Genomic DNA, 17,592 nt, shown 5'->3' on the forward strand with positions numbered 1-17,592 from the left:
CACAGGGCCTAATGCTTTTGCCATTCGCGCCAGTGCGACTTGAATGTAAAACACTGTTGTGATTTAGTAGTGCTTTTACACATTTTTACACAGGTGTACATGACAATCCAGATTTTAAGGCAGCAGAAAATGAGACCCAGTGTTTCTAGCCATAATAAATTGTGGAGATTAGAGGGGGGGAAAAGGGCTGTGATAATGCACATAAAAAAGGGCTGCTTTATTGCTAGGTCACAAGACTCTTCTATTGGTGTTGGCACAACAATGCATGTTTGGGGATAAACGGGGCAGAAATTAAAATAATTTTGAGGAGCAGCATTAACTCCTACGCTACATGTCTGTGGGGTTCCTACACAATCATGCAATGTGGCTACATCTGAGCACCATCGCATCCCCTGCAGAGCCCCACTCTGCATAGTGGGCTTTTATTGTCACCCACAACAAGCAATTCTTCCTGCTCTCCTCACCCAGCTATCTCCCAAAGGGGTGCTTTGGATCCTAGGTGAGCAGCAACCTTTAAAACGACTTCTTTCTCTGTCTTTTTTCAGAGGGAGAGGGTTTTGTGTTTTTGTTTTGTTTTTTGTTTTGTTTTTAAGATGGTACTAAAGTTTCAGCTCTGTTCCTTTTATTCACTGGGTTAGTTTAATAATTCTGTCTTCTAGCCAGTAGGAATAAAATTATAATTTTAGAGTCTTACAGCACCATTATTGCTATGGTTTAAGATTTTGTCACAGGAATTTTTTCATCAGTCACGGACTGGTTATGGGCAATAAACGTTCATGGAATCCCATGACCTGGCCATAGAGACATCGCCGGGGGGGGCAGGACTGACCGTCCAAGCCCTGCTGCTGCGGGGAGCTGAAGCCGAAGAAGTCACAAAGGTCCATTAAAGTCACGGAGTCCATGATCTCAGTGACAAAATTGAATCCTTAATTATTGTATAGACATTATGTCTCACAGGTAAATGGCAATGAATTTAAGCAAATTTGGGTTCTATTTTGCAGCTTTATGATGTACACAGAGTCTGAAAAGTGAATGTTCATGTGTCATTTTTTTGTAAAATACAAACAAAACATCAGAAATTCAAATTATACATTGTATGGAAGATGCTGACTAGAGAATTAGTAAAATGAAAACATCAAGGAGCCAAGAGAGTAAAAAGTTGAACCGTGGAAGAAATTTTTGGTCAGACTGTTTGACGGTTTGGTTTTGCTAACACTGTGTCCAAGGTATTAATAACAAAAAAAAAAAAAAAGTGGGGTGAAGGATAGGTTTTTCCAAAATTAGTTTTAAAAATCTATATTTAGGCATGTAAATAAGGGACCTGTTTTTCAGAAGTATTAATTGAGCACCCAGCTACTCCCATTGGAAACAAGCAACGTATATGATACAATGACAAATTAAGTACAATGCATGTTTCAGCTGACTGGCTGGCATTAAATGTTTTTACTGTAATACCTGTGGAAGGTGTGAGTGACAGCACAGAGACTTGACTTGTCTTTTAACCTCTCTCTATCCCTAGAACAGCTACAAAACAGACATTGGGAGTGTAAGCTTCCCCTGATCTTGCTGACATGGTGCTTTAACTTCTTCTGGTTTGTTTTTTGAGGCACCTACTCTAGAGGTGAAGAGGCTGTTTAATCATTGTGCCTATTCAGATTGTTGCAAATCTCAATAGAGATGCCAAAATGTAATTGCTATATGGACATCTCTCTACTGGGCCTTGGAATTAGACCACTGGTTCATTCTGTCTGAGCCCGTGAACAGTTGTCTGCTTATAGACTTAGAAGTGACTCAGACAGAGGATGGTTTTGAACCATTGACAGAGGTGAGAGGCTGCGAGCTGTATTTCCATCTCTTCTAACACTGGAGAAAATCCACAGTAATTCCATTGACTCTAGTGGACATCCATTAGATTGTCAGTGGTGTACCTGATATCAGGACCTAATTCTCTAAATGCTGAGCTATCTAGTTTCATGATTAAAAAAAATATTGAAGTGGTAATTTACAAACTAACACTAATAAAATGGAGATTTGTGGTTTTAACAAAAGACTGTCAGAGACCAGGACATGGGTGGTCATGTCTAGTGCTGACATTACTCTGAAGTCTTTCATTTAAAACAAAAACAAAAAAAAAAACTGTTTAGATTTCAAGTTGAGGTCTCTATATATCTGGATATCCGTTGGTAAGTTTAGCGTATCTATATTATATTTGAAGCTGTGTTGGTTAGTACATCTAACACTCGCTGTAAAGAACGTAATTATGTTTACTCAGTTCTTTTAACATCGGCAGGGTAAGTGAAGAATTGTGGGTGTGGACAGTGTATTTTTGAAACTGCACTAAGACATTTTTTTAATTCCAACTGCCTGGTAGAATACTGACAGGAAAAGGTATATTTAGTCAACAATGAAGGAGTATCTAGTAACATTTTCATAAGTTTCCAAACCTTTTATTTTTCTCTCAATATTAACTTAATAAATGCTGACCCAAAAACATACAAAGTAAGAGTATATTTAATGAACTTTTAATAGGATACATTTATTTTCCTCATGTTGGTACAATTTAACATTGGGCTGGAATCATTACCATATAGTTTGTGTAAAATTAATTTTAAATACATAGCATAAATATTCAAGGTTACTTGCAAGGAAAACTGTCAAAGGGTAAGACTTTGGGGCCTACATTAGAGTTCCTGGGCACGTAGTGACTTCATTCAGACTTGTGGGTGCCCAGTGAATACAAGATTAGCCCCAGACTTGACATATCAACAATCTAAATGTACTAAGCTGTGAATAGTAATGGAGCTGAGATGACTGGGGAGCCTCTGGTAGATATCAAGAAGAAGAATCAAATATGTTAGCATGATATCTCTCAGACTTCAACAAACGGCCTACAGCTACAAAACAAGCCCATCCATTGGTGAACAAAACTAGAATCTGTACTGGTTCCAGATCTCCAACTAGCATCCCTACTTTAGAGCAGTGCCTAAACAATCCAACAGGATATTTGGAACAATCTTGCTTGTCAAGGAACATACAACAGTCCTTGCCCTGTATTAAAAAAAACATCTTTCCTGCCTTTCGGGGAGAACACAAGGCATAGCAGTTAAAATCAAATCAGGCTCTTACTCCAGAACCTGAACAAATGAAACCCTGCTTTTTTTCTGAAAGCTTCATAAGGGGCTATTGGACTTCCCTTGCTTACGTCACACTAGAACTAGGTGGCCTCCCTTGCTGATCCTCTCTTTGCAGCTTGAGGCAGATTCCAAAAAAAGTGGAAATACAAGGAAACTGAGTTTAGGTCCAAAAGTTACGTAAGATTTTGGGACACACAAAAATGACTGTTTTTAAACTTAAAATCTTGGAAGTGCATAGAGAATTAAATGCCATAGTAGTTTCTTCCACACTGACAAAACTTACTACACTAGCGAGAACACAAAATGATGTGGGTTTTTTTTGTTTGTTTTTGTTGTCTGAATATTCCCAGTAATAAACCAGCAGAGAACAGTGACCAATAGCTTGACTGTGTAATAAAAGTGGAGCAAGACCCTGACCCAACCAAATTTAGGGGTAACTTGATCTTTTGTGTCCTATTTGGTGAAAAGAATGGTGTGGAAATAGACATCATAGTGAATGCTTGTAACCTGACAAGTGGGGAAGTGAGCCTTCCCTAAAAGTATAGTAACTTGAAATTGATCCTACTACATTTTCTTTACTCTTGTGAATTAAGGTAAATAAAAAAATTAAGTTCAATAGAGCTATTCATCTGAGTAAAGACTACTCATGTGAGTAAGAATTGTGGGACTGACCTTATATCTTTGTGCTATTTTCTTTCAGGTGGGGATTAAAAAAAAACATCTTTTAGTTTGTCCCAGTTCTTGCTGGTAGATATGTTTACTTTTGTGCTTCTACACTGTTATAGACAGAAAAAAACATACAAAGCAATAAGCTTTGATAATATTTGTTTTAATCTCAAATAAAAAAGTCATGCTTCCTGTTCTGTGGTTCCTCAAACAACTTATCTTCCATAACCTAGATTTTGTTTTTATTGCACCTTTTTTCTATCTGTATTGATTCCTACCTCCAAGCCCATTGTGGGAAGTATTAATGGGGCTAATTGTCTTTATAAGCAAAGGTAAATGGAGATATTAATGCTGGATGGTGTTTTATAGGCCATGACGTTGTTTGCTAATGCAAGCAGTGTCTTTAATAGTTTGCATCATGAAAGATTAGCAGGAGTTTGTCATGGCATTTCTTTGCACTCACTAGTAAAATCCTCTTTATATATGATATAAACAGTGTTCACTATTGTAGGATTTTATGTTTTAAAGATAATCCAAGAATTCTTAAATAAATTTTGAGAAATAGTAAACTGCTAGATTTTTTTAAAAATGTTGCCAAGCATGATTGCTTTAGTTTTGCCTTGTAACTGTCGCTTAAATTGTTCTCCATTGTTAAATTAGGGTACATTTTAAAGGTTTTGATTGTTTTAATATTTTAAGGGAAAAAAATCTAGTTAAAAATCAACCAAATAAATCCTGTAATCAAACTGCTGTTGGATAAATTTTTAAAAACTAACAATTTTGCATTGCTCTCCCAGACACATGGTCTATAGCAGAGGTGGGCAAACTATAGCCTGTGGGCCATATCCAGCCTGTGGGACCATTCTGCCCGGCCCCTGAGCTCCAGGCCGGGGAGCCTAGTCCCCAGCCCCTCCCCCGCTGTCCCCCCTTCCCTGCAGCCTCAGCTTGCTGCGATGCCTGCGCTCTGGCCCACCGCTCTGGCGGCATGGCTGGCTCCGGCATGGAGCAGTGGCGTCCTGGGGGGCAGTCAGGGGATGGAGCAGGGGGCGAAGGTTGTGGGAGGTGGGACAGTCAGGAGATGGGGAACGGGGGGGGTTGGATAGGGTGTGTGGTCCTGGGGGGACAGTTAGGGGTGGGGGTTCTTGGGAGTGGGGGGGTCGGAACAAGGAGCGGGGGGGGGTTGGATGGGGAAGGTTCTGAGGGGGGCAGTCGGGGGTGGGGGGGCAGGCTGTTTGGGGAGGTACAGCCTTCCCTACCCGGCCCTCCATACGGTTTTGCAACCTTGATGTGGCCCTTGGGCCAAAAAGTTTGCCCACCGCTGCTCTATAGGGACAACACCGAATTTTTTTTTTTTTCCCACAATTCTAACTTGTGAAAAGCTCTGTTCATCCACAGGCCCTTTGGTTTATTTCCAGAATTCAGAGATCACCATTCCTTGCTATGATACAAACTTCTCCTTAATGTCTCTGTCCCCCAGAATAAATACAACATAAATATTAGCAGTGTGTACTTGTCTTCAGAATGTGGACAATCTCTCAGGTTGACGTGATTGTTCATTCATTATGTTTGTTCAGGTTGTGGCTTCTCTGAAACATCCAGTGAGCTCTTTCATAGTAGCAATATCGACTTGAAACACAAACGAAAAAGTTTGATGTGACTCTTTATGCTTGCATAGAGTTTTGCATTCTCTGTCCCTTCAGTGACTTTCTAATGAAACTACTGATTGTAACACAATTTGAAACCCGTTTCCTTCAGGGACATGGTTGCAATAAGGTACAAGAATTTTAAGGTGGTGACCAAGTAGATTTTTACCAGTTACTAATGTCACCACACAATGTTAAAACTGAAAATTTAAAAAAAAAATAAAAATCAATTTTACGACTTCGTTCTTTTAGGCCCAAAGTCAGGGAACCACTTGAGTTGTCCTGATTATAGAACCAGAGTTTAGTTTCTGTCTTACAGTTCTGAAGATGAACAGTGAACTGAGTTTCACTTTCAAAGAGAATGTTTGGGTTGGTCTACACTGACCAGAGTTTCAGAGCTGGCAGTTACAGCGCCGCTCAGAGAGCGCTGAAAAGAAACTGCTGTTGTGTGTTCACACTGTCAGCTGCCTGCCCAATAGTGTGTTAACACTTGCGGCACTTGCTGCGGTATTTGGAGCAGTGCACTCTGGAGAGCTATCCCACAGAGCATCTCTTCCTCTTCTGCTGCTAAGAGTTGCGGGAAGGCGGAGGGGGTCGCAGGGCATCCTAGGTCCTGTCCCAGTGCCCCATGATGCTTCACCAAAGGCAAGTCATGCTTGGCCAACGTTATTGCCTTCTCTGATGAGATAAGTGGCTCTGTGGATATGGGGAAAATGGTGGATGTGTTATATCTTGACTTTAGCAAAGCTTTTGATACAGTCTCCCACAGTATTATTGCCAGCAAGTTAAAGAGGTATGGATTGATGAATGGACTATAAGGTGGATAGAAAGCTGGCTAGATTGTTGGGCTCAATGGGTAGTGATCAATGGCTCCATGTCTAGTTGGCAGCCGGTATCAAGCAGAGTGCCCTAAGGGTTGGTCCTTGGGCCGGTTTTGTTCAATATCTTCATTAATGAACTGGAGGATGGTGTGGCCTGAACCCTCAACAAGTTTGCAGATGACACTAAGCTGGGGGGAGAGGTAGATATGATGGAGGGTAGGGATAGGGTCCAGAGTGACCTAGAAAAATTGGAGAATTGGACCAAAAGAAATATGATGCGGTTCAACAAGGACAAGTGTAGAGTTCAACAAGGACAAGTGTAGAGTTCTGCACTTAGGAAGGAAGAATCCCATGCACCACTATATGCCTCTGGGCTAAGCATCAGTTCTGCGGAAAAGGACCTGGGGATTACAGTGGATGAGAAGCTGGATATGAGTCAGCAGTGTGCCCTTGTTGCCAAGAAACCAATGGCATATTAGGCTGTATTAGTAGGAGCATTGCCAGCAGATTGAGGGAAGTGATTATTCCCCTCTATTCGGCACTGGTGAGGCCACACCTGGAGTATTGTATCTAGTTTTGCTCCTCCCACTACAGAAGGGTTGTGGACAAATTGGAGAGAGTCCAGCGGAGGGCAACAAAAATGATTAGGGGGCTCGGGCACATGACTTATGAGGAGGGGCTTAAGGAACTGGGGTTATTTAGTCTGCAGAAGAGAAGAGAGAGAGGGGATTTGATAGCATCTTTCAATTACCTGAAGGGGAGTTCCAAAGAGGATGGAGCTAGGCTGTTCTCAGTGGTGGCATATGACAGAACAAGAAGAAATGGTCTCAAGTTGCAGTGGGGGAGGTCTAGGTTGGATATTAGGAAACTCTGTTTCACTAGGAGAGTCGTGAAGCACTGGAATGGGTTACCTAGGGAGGTGGTGGAATCTCCATCCACAGAGGTTTTTAAGGCCCGGGTTGACAAAGCCTTGGCTGGGATGATTTAGTTGGTGTTGGTCCTGCTTTGAGCAGGGGATTGTACTAAATGACCTCCTGACGCCTTCCAACCCTAATATTCTGTGATTCTAAAGTTACCGTTAATGGGCCAAGAAACAAAGCAGGTCTGCCAAAGAACCTGTAGCAGCGGATTGTCCCGTGAATCTATGAGAGTTTCCTGGAGATCTCTGAGGCAGATTCCCGTGAAGTGAGGGAGTCAATCAACAGCCTGTTCCGCCGGTTAGACTAGGCATGTGGTGGTATGTGCATCATACAGACACAAGCATGCTTTCTGCAACTGTCCTGCCCCCAACAACTTGCTTCAGCGATTCCCAAAATCAAATCCACTTACCAGGGGCTTCCTCTCCTGTTTGCGGTTCACCAAGATCTGGCAGCTGTGACTGGCTAGCCTTCTCCAGGGTAGGAATGAACTGCTGGCTGCATGCATCTCTGACCTCTGAATTGTCCTGCCTCTGGGTCACCCTCCACATCCTCATCCAAGATTTCCTCCTCCTGGCTTGGTCCTCTCTCGACTGGCACGTGAGCCACTGAAGTATCCACAGTGGTCTTCACAGAGGAGGTGTGGTTGCCGCCGAGTATCGCGTCCAGCTCTTCGTAGAACTGGCAGCTTGTGGGCACAGCACCAGAGCAGCAGTTTGCCTCCCATATCTTGTAGGCCTTACACAGCTCCTTCACTTTGACTCTGCACTGCAGTGTGTCCCGGTCATGGCCCCTTTCTGTCATGCATCATGAAATCTGTGTGTAAGTATCATAATTCCTACAGCTGGAGCGCAGCTGGGACTGGACAGCCTCTTCTCCCCAAATGCTGATGAGGTCCAGGAGCTCAGCATTGCTCCAAGTGGGGAATCACTTGGTGCATGGAGCAGGCTGGGCCATCTGGAAGGTTTTGCTGAGACCACTGCATGCATCACTGAGCAAACAGGAAGGGGACTTTCAAAATTCCAAAGGAATTTACGGGGTGAGGATGATAGCTGCTCACCTGAGGGCAGGGCAGTAGAGTTCAAAATGATGATTATAGAGGCGAGAACAGGCATCGTGGGACACCTCCTGGAGGCCAATCGCAGCGCTGTAATTGCCCAGGGTATCTACGCTGGCACCGTGATGCTGTACCCCCAGCGCAGAAAGCTGTACGCCTCTCATTGGGGTGTGTGGGGTGGATGTATGTGTGTGGTGTTTTTGTTTTTTGTGTTACAGCGCTGTAAGTAAATAGTTTCTGTGCACTAAATGGCTTCGCAGTGTGTACATCTCAGGAGCTACAATGCAGAAAGCTGCTTTACTGCGCAAAAACTTGCCAGTGTAGACAAGGCCTTTGTTTCTATTTGGATTAAAAATAAATCATGAGAGAACTTCTGTTGGGTTTGAGGTTTGGTAATCAGCATTGCCAACTTCAAGAGATCAAAAATTGTAAGTTTTTTTTTAAAATTATTTTTTAGGTCAGTCTCTTGTTTGTTTTTTTTTGTTTTGTGTTTTTGTTTAACTCCTCCTGCCCATCCCCAGGGTGTGTGCATGTGACTGTTAGTGTTGCCTGCTCTCCCACATGTATTGACAGTGCTGTTGAGAGTTCTATTGCGAGATCATAAGTGAGGCTTAATTTTACTTACAAATTTATCATGAGAGATGAGATATCTAAGAGTTGGTATGTCTGTGTAATGCTTGTATTTTACAGACACAAACGTTTGCACCAAAGGTGAATGGATAGTGTCTTTAAACTTTTTTGGGTAATGTTATTTTTTTAAAAAAAACCTTTTTTTAAGTTGATTTTTGTGTTTTACTAGTACTATAGTATGAGTAGTACTAGTACTGTACTTTCAGTATTTATTTACTGTTGTTGTTATATGAAAATAAACTTCTGTGTGTGCTGTTTTGCAAGAGAGACTGCTTCTATGTTACTCAGTTGGATAATCCCAGACTTCCTTGGTCTCCTCTCATTGCCAGAAATTAATGGAGACAGATGTTGAAGTAAGAGTCTAACATTCTAAGGAGATACGAAAATAATAAGATGTACATTGAGTGGCCAACTTGGAAGGCTATATAAGGCAGTATAACATGCCTAGGAGTGAGACGCAACAGCTACTGCTCAGATCTTCCACCTGCAAATATTCTCATGCTCTCACTGAGTTGTACAACCTGATTATTAAATTTGTTTTTTGGAAATGGATCCTTATTTTTACTAGTTTTCTCTCCTTTGGTTATATTGATTTGATTTTTCTTATTTTCATTCCAGTGAAAGCTGGTGGGATGAGGATTGTGCAGAAACACCCGCACACTCCAGATGCCAAAGAGGAGAAAGATAAGGATGACCAAGAGTGGGAAAGCAGCAGGTGAGCAGTCTGAAGTCTATACGTGATTTTATGCATATAGTACAGCTAATTCCATCTCTTTGAACATTAGCATGAGTTTGTTTACCTTGGTGATAAATTTAGGTGAAACATGTTTATTTGGGTAAGGCCTTTATGCTGTCTGCAGTTGCTTGTAATCTGCCTTTGTTTTTGTATTCCAGTTCAAAATAGAAACACAGAATCAGATTATATATGCCCTTGTAAGAGGGTTGGGAAAATAGCAATTTACACCTTGCTGAGCTGTCTGTAAATCATCTTGCCAGGTGAATGCGGCCCCTTTCTGCTCTGATTCCCCTCTCCTCTTCCAAGTAAACCTGAGACAAGGCCCTTCTAATCCACAGTTTTCCTAAAATCTGTTGGAAAATCCTGCCAGCTGTGAGGTATCTGTAGAGGCCAGGGAAGTCTGGACTCGGGCCCACTGCTTCTGAATTGTTCCCCAGGTCACTAAGGGTATGTCTACAGTAGGTAGGCAGTTAAACCCCTGCAGCTGATTCGGGCTTATGGGGCTCGGGCTAAAGGGGCTGTTTACTTGGGGTGTAGATGTTTGGGCTCCAACTGAGCTCTGGGACCTTCCTACCTCACAGGGTCCTAGAGCCTGGGCTCCAGCCCAAACTCTGTCTACATCATAATTAAACAGCCCCTTAGCCTGAATCAGTTAGCATGGGCCAGCCATGGGCTTTAATTTCAGTGTAAACATGCCCTCTGCCCCCAGAGTTCCAAGTTATGCTCTTGTGATTTCCTTCCATGTCTGGCCTATTCCACTCTCCCTTGCAGGGATTTGAGTGAGGAGCAAGGGGTCAATTTAAAATAATACAGACAATGTTTGCCTGGTTATTTTAGAAGGGGGAAACAGCATGGATTTGGAGGGGGATTATGCCATACACTGCAGCTGTTTTCTGGTTCCTTTCCCCATTCACCCAGTTGCCAAAAACACAGAGCCCCAAATGTGAGACAAACCAAACCTCTGGGCTTTTGTGACGCGAGTGATGCTGTACTGGTTCAAATTCCCTGCTTTTTAATTCAATGTACGCCAAGCCCACTCGTTTTGTGTTTTTTCATTCCTCCCTGGGATGATATGGCTGACAATACCACCTGTTTATTACTGTCCTGGGCTGAGGGGGGAGAGACAGCAAATGTTTGAGGATGTGTGAGCTTCTGGCTCCTTGACTTCTTGTTTTGAAGCTGGACTCACCTGCTGGGAGACTCTGCAAAACAGTAGTGTATTTTTCCATATTTACTGGACTCCTTGCCTTATTCTGCTGAAAAATCAGTAAAAAAGGTTTCATTATTGTATGTCAAAAGTATTAAAAGTAACTTTAACACTAACAGTATTTAAGATTGATTTATTTTTATTTGGCATTCAAGTTTGAAAGCTGTAGTGGCTTCTTATGCTTGAAATATGTAAAATAAACACGTATGGTGCCAGATGTTTCTCCTTTATAACTAAGCCCAATTTTACCAAAATCCTATTTATGCTGATTGACCTCACTGCTCCCAGTATTTAGTAAAGGCGCCCAAAAAAAAAAAAAAAAAGGTGGTGAGCTACTTTCTTCTGTGCTGTTCTTAACACTGTTTTAGCTACAACAAGCTGCATTGTCTTCAGGAGTAAAAACAAGCCATGAACTTTTTTCTTTCCACTGGTCACTGCCACTTGAAATAAAGAATTTGTGTGTGGAGAAAGAGTTTTAATTAGTATGTCTGGATGAAAAGCTGGAAGAATTGAACAGCCCACCTTCTACCGGATTAGTCATCTCTAAAATCTGTCTGGAGAAAAGCAAGTTGGAGCAGAGAATTTTTTTTGGGGGGGGTGGGGGGGGAATTCTTTCATCCTCTTTGCCAAATGTTTATGGGCTTTGGAAGGCGTATACTTCCTTTGAGGTGTGTAACGTGCTGTTCATTTTACTTTATTCTCTGTGTCACCCTGAAACCATTGTAGGATGGTCCTGTCTGTTCCAGATCCAAATGAGAAGTTTTGCTGTGCCATTTTGATAATGGTGACCTCTGAGCCTCTGGTTTGATGTAGCTGTCTCTCTGATTTGTTGAAACAGGGTTGCCTCCAGTGTTTCCCTTTCATAGCAAAACAGTACTGTGAAAAGCAATAAATATAACTAGAATTATCTTACTGTTGTAAAGCAGGGCACACAGGAATTTTTTTTGTACTTAGAGGATAAAAGTATAACAACCTATAGAACTTTAGTCTTAAGTAAGGGGAGAAAAGCACTTACGTCTCGCAAGATCAATTGTTTCAGCTTGCTGACCACTTTATCTCTGGAAGTACCCACTTGGTGCAGACTCTTCACTCTTGTCTTTCTGTAAACTATATTGATCTTGTGCTTTTGACCTCACAGAGGTGTTGAGGTAAAGTTAGTTTCAAAATTGTTTTGGAATTCAATAAATATCCGTTTGAATTTCCTTTTAATCAGATTGAGCCCTACTGTGGTAACGCTAGCAGGAAGGGTATAGTTAAACAGGAAGCAATGTGAGTTAGTGTCTGGAATTGTATGGCATTAACCTGAGGGGGTAGGTGCTGTTCCTGGTTTGCTTGTCTGGAGAGGAAGGGAGAGAGAGCCGCCCGCTCCCCCAATCATAGGCTAGTAGTGCTGTAGCCCCTGGTGTAACAAGGCAGGGCATATGGACTCAAGCAGCAGGTCATTTAGCTGCAGCTGGGCAGGGTGGAGTTGATTTAAATCACTAGTCAGGAAGACTTGATTTAACCATGGATTTCGACATAAAAGTGCATTCTTGTTGGTTGTTATAGCCTTAATACGTATTCTTCACAACTCAGAGATACATGTAGGTTTCATTTTTAGAAGGTTCACACTATACATTTTTAAGTCATTTGTTCTAAAAACTTTTCAGATTAGTTTTACCGCTATATCAGAAAATGAATGATTGGTTATTTCATTTACCAAAGGTAACTGAAGCAGATATTTATGAAGTCATTGGGAGGTGAACTATCTCCAATTCAACAGGTTAATCATTAATATTTGGAGGATTTTCTTGCCATGCTGTATAAGGAGGAGAACATCACCAGACAGACATTTAAATTGTTTTATTTAACTAAAACAACAACGTTATGTATTCAACAACAAACATATTTTAACAAAACAAAACAAGCATATGAATTTTTGAATTTTTAGTTAAATATTTAAGTTTTCTAAAATCAGGTTTGTTTTTGTTAAAATTGTTAACTAAAATAGTTAAATGAAATTTAAAAAAAAAAAAAGACTGTCAGCCAAGTCAACATGAGAAACTTAAAATATTGGCTTCTGCAGCTAACTCAGTCGTCTTCACCTTCATTTTCCCGTTTGTTCATAATCTGGAAAAGAAAAACAAGCTTTCCTGCTTTTTCGGCTCCCAAATGATTTCTCACTTTGGAATCAGTTAGTTCAAAGGAAGAAAATATTCTTTCTACACCGGCAGAAGAAGCTACTGCTGTTAAGTGAGATTATCACTTCAACAGTCTCTGAATCCAAGTGCTTAAGTGACTGGTGTGACTTTCTTTAAAACATCATCAGCAAACATATTTCTTGAATGCTTCACCCTTAGCTCTGAAGTTTATTATAGTTGGCATTATGGAGGGATGATTGTTGGATGTCCATGTCATAGCCAGCTCCTCTTCTTCAGCAGTTAAGGTTTGACCCTGGTACCGAGTATTGAGAATATTTGCAAGAAAATAAGCTGGAGATAGTGCTTGTCCCATTCGTTTTTTTTAATGCTTGTAATTTAACTCTGTCATTGCATATTTCTCTCTTTAAGATCTCACTCAGTTCCTTGCAAATTTCAACAGCGTCAGCAATAAAACACCTATTTCCCTATTGAAATAGGCTTCAGGGTACTCCGCATGTGTTCAGTGTTTCTCTTAAGCTCCGTGTTGAGAACTTTGGCTGTGACAGTGCCATTTATTTTTTCACAATTGTGTTCACAAACTGCCATCAGATTAGGCCAGTTCTTGACATAGTGATCAAAACAGTCCACTACTGAGTTCCATCGCACGTCTTGTGGGAGAGTTAACTTGGTTCCTCCCACTTTTTTCAGAGCAGCTGCTGCAAAGTGGTTGTTCTGGAAGTATTTTGCAATTTCAACAACATTAGTCTTTATTTCTGGAACACTGAAGTCTTTGGCTAGGAGGTGCATCAAATGAGCACTGCAGCCATATGTTATTTGCTTGGGACGCTCTTGTAAATTTTTTCTCACGTTGGATACATTTGCAGCATTGTCTGTGACCAGGCTGCATACTAGACATTTGACTTTTTTTTCACAGTTTGTTATAGCTTTTACTGCTGCTACTTGTAAGTATTCTGCTATGTGTGCATTTCCTGATGTATCAATTGTTTCTGTAAGGAAGACGTTCCCTTCTTCTGTTGTCACACAAGCACATACAACAGGATCATTGTGGACATTGCTCCACCCATCAAGACTCAGGTTAACAATTTTACCCTGGGGTCGGCAACCTATGGCATATGTGCCAAAGATGGCACGCGAGCCGATTTTTAATGGCATGCTGCTGCCTGCCAGGGCCTTGGGGAAGGGGGGGTGGAATCAGGGCATATCCCCTCCAGCCCCCTGCCGTGAACCGCTCAGGGCAAGGGGCTGGGTGCACCCCCACGACCCCAGCCCACACCCCAAGCCCTCTGCCCTGACCCCTGCAGCCCCCTCACACCCTCAGCCCTGACCCCTGCAGCCCCCTCACGACCCCAGCCCTCTGCCCTGACCCCTGCACCCCCACACATACCAAGCCCCCCCATGCCCTGATTCCTGCACCCTCCTCACACACCCCAGCCTCTTGCCCTGACCTCTCTCTATCCCCCCACAACCCCAGCCCTGACTCCTGCACCCTCCTCACACACCCCTAGCCCCCTTCCCTGACTCCTGCACCCCCACACATAACCAGCCCCCCCACCTTGTGCCCTGACTCTTGCACCTCTCACATTCCCACCCTCAGCACCAAACGGGAGCTCCTGCACACCCATTCCCACCTGCACCCTCGCTCTAAATGGGAGCTGCCCAGGTAAGCACTCCACACCCAAACCTCCTCCCCCAACCCTAAGTCCCCTCCCTCATTCTAGCTCCTGGCCAGACTTTACCCCCCCCCCAACCCCCAGCCTGCTCCTTCACCCCCAGCCCTGTGCTCAGTGCAGAGAGAGAGGAAGAGAAGGGGCTAGAACCAGGGAGAAGGTAGGTACCCACTCTGTATGGGCAGGGCCGGGATCCCAGACTGGCAGTGGGCTGAGTGGGGCCGGTAGCCGGGACCCTGGCTGGCAGGAGCCAGCGGCCGGGACCACAGACCGGCAGAGGGCTGAGTGGCAACGGGCTGAGCCGCTCAGCCCGCTGCCGGTCTGGGGTCCCAGCCGCTGGCCCACGTTCAACCCGCTGCCTGTCTGGGGTTCTGACTGCTGGCCCCTTGCCAGCCGGGGTCCTGGCCGCAGGCCTCACTCAGCCTGCTGCCGGCCTAGGTGAACGGAACCCCAGGCTGGCAGCGGGCTGAGCAGGCCGGCGGCGTAAGATTAGCATTTTAATTAAATTTTAAATGAGGCTTCTTAAACATTTTGAAAACCTTGTTTACTTTACAAATGACAATAGTTTAGTTATATAGTATATAGACTTTATAGAGAGAGACCTAAAAAACTTTAAAATGTATTATTGACACGCAAAACCTTAAATTAAAGTGAATAAATGAAGACTCGGCACACCACTTCTGAAAGGTTGCCGACCCCTGCTCTAGACCTTTTTCACACTGCCCAATTTCTCTTTCATACAGTTTATCCAGCAATTTGCCTTCGACATTTGCTATGTTGGATGGACTATATCCTGGTCTTAATGACTGAACCATGTTAATGAAGTGTGGGTTCTCAATCATATGGAAAGGAGAGTTTGCTGCATAAACAAACCAGGCAATTTTTTCATCAATTACCTCTTTTTGTAATCTGCTGGTTCTTATCACAGATTTATCTATGGTTGTTTCTGGATGATGGAGATTTTTTTCTTTTTGCTACACGTGATAGCCACAGTATATGTGACCCACATGATTTGACTGAAACACTATCATTAGCAGATAACTCTGAAACTACAGAAAATGTTGGTGACCTTGAAGGTGGAGAGTCTTCAGAATCCTGTATGTTGAAGATGGATTCTCCTAAACAAAATAAGTCAATGCAGTTATTTAATTGTTAATTACCATACTGCTCATTTAGTATTACTCATTGCATTCACTGACACTCAGTACTATTTTAAAGGTGAAATTGTAAAAGGAAGATCTGCCTATTTCAGCTATTTATTTTTTATCCGAACTGCATTTAAAATGGTAGTACCATAGAGTAACAACTATATTTTTTGCTCAAACATGAGAATTCAAGAATAGTCTAGAAGGACTTAATTAAAACTATCTTTAGGTAGGTTTTTCCCTCAGAAAGCATTTTATCAAAACTATCCAATTTAAATAAAAATAAATCTGACTTTTTTTTTTTAATTTAATTGTATTTATTTATTTTTATCCACCCTGCAGCTGGGTAGCAAAAGCAGACATGACACTAGATGTAAAATTGTTGCCTCAGTCAGAATTAAATTACCAGTTGTATATCCGCTAATTTGCTAGAGGATGCTGCTCCTTTGAGTGACTCGTCCCTCCATTCCAGCCAATCCATGCTCTCCTGCTAAAACTTGTGGGCTGCTGATATCCATGTACAGGGGCTTCCATGTGTTCAGGGGGTAGAGGAAATGATGCCACTGAAGCTGCTCTTCTTTCTTCCCCAGTCATCAATGTGCTTACCAATCCCTGCTGGTTGCCATTTTTGCTCTCCATATCTAGAAACTGAGGGGGATGTTTTTGCCCTGAATAAGCCCCATCACTTTTCTTCCGTTCAACTTAAGTTATTCTTCAGTCATCAGATGAGTGACTTGATTTACTTTTATTCATGGTTCATTGTCCTAGAACCATGTTGTTAATGATGCTGAAATTAATAATGTTTCCATGTGCGCTAGAGTCAGGTAGGCACTGATGAGCAAATATATGAGGAAGAATATGGAAAACTAGTGTATTTTGTGCAAACATGAATTATGTATATAGTGAAGACTTTAATTTTAAAATCAGATTTGCATTTCAAAATAGACCTTAATATCTGTAACTGATCATGAACAGAATAAGAGCTATTAAGCATTTTTTAAAATGCAATTTTAATTTATAGGTAACTTTTAGGGTTTTTTTGCAAAGCAGGGAGACTTTGTTTAAGCTTTTCTTTTTATGTTTTTTGTTTTGGCCACATTGCCACCATAAACAGTCCTGATGTTCTTTATATGATATGTCTGCTTTTTTGCATTCATAGTTAAACATTTCAGGGAACTTTGTCAGCTGACAATGGCAGCTGATAATGAAATAAGGGAAAAATGATACAGAAAATATTAACTTCTGTGTATTTAAAAGGGCGGCCTGAAAGATCTGGTGACTTTATCATCTCATTTGAGGTCCAGTTTCACACAAGAATAGTGAGGGATAATGCTGGAGCTGGTGATGGACACAGAACAAACCCACATGCAGTGTGTATTTCCTTCTGTTTTCAGAACTCTCCTAGTCTGGTGGTGGTTGAGGTGGTGGGATTGCACCACTGCAAGTAGCAAGGGTACAGTGTGTCCACGTGGTATTTCAGGTGCAGTTTTAGCCTTTGTCTATACCACTTGCATTGTACTACACCATTACTGTTGCACTGCCATTTTAGATGTTTATTCCACAGTTTCTGGTATAGCTCTTTGAAGCAGTGATTTCTGGGAGATTTCAAAAGGGTGCTTGGAGCCCACTAAGATTGTTGCAGAAGTGGTCAAACTCCCATAATTATATTAGAAATTCCAGAACATGTTCCATTTCTTAGACCTCTCCTCAAAATGACAATAAGGCAAGATGAATGGCTGGCTTTTAATGCTCCTCAAGAAAGCTTTCTTCTAGAGTTCTTGCAAAGAAGTTGAGGCATCTGAAGTAGCTGCAACGAGGCAGTGGGGTT

General features: G+C 42.2%; 1 protein-coding gene across 1 annotated transcript in view; it reads left to right on the forward strand.

Annotated features, from left to right (window-relative positions):
- Positions 1 to 17,592, forward strand: part of DAP (death associated protein) — a 90,572-nt gene that overhangs the window by 1,146 nt on the left and 71,834 nt on the right. The window contains exon 2 of the mRNA XM_073332338.2: positions 9,487 to 9,583. Within this exon, the coding sequence (XP_073188439.1) occupies positions 9,487 to 9,583 (97 nt within the window). The remainder of the gene's footprint in view (positions 1 to 9,486; positions 9,584 to 17,592) is intronic.

Source organism: Lepidochelys kempii, chromosome 2, assembly GCF_965140285.1.
Source record: "Lepidochelys kempii isolate rLepKem1 chromosome 2, rLepKem1.hap1, whole genome shotgun sequence".
NCBI classification, from domain to species: domain Eukaryota; kingdom Metazoa; phylum Chordata; order Testudines; family Cheloniidae; genus Lepidochelys; species Lepidochelys kempii.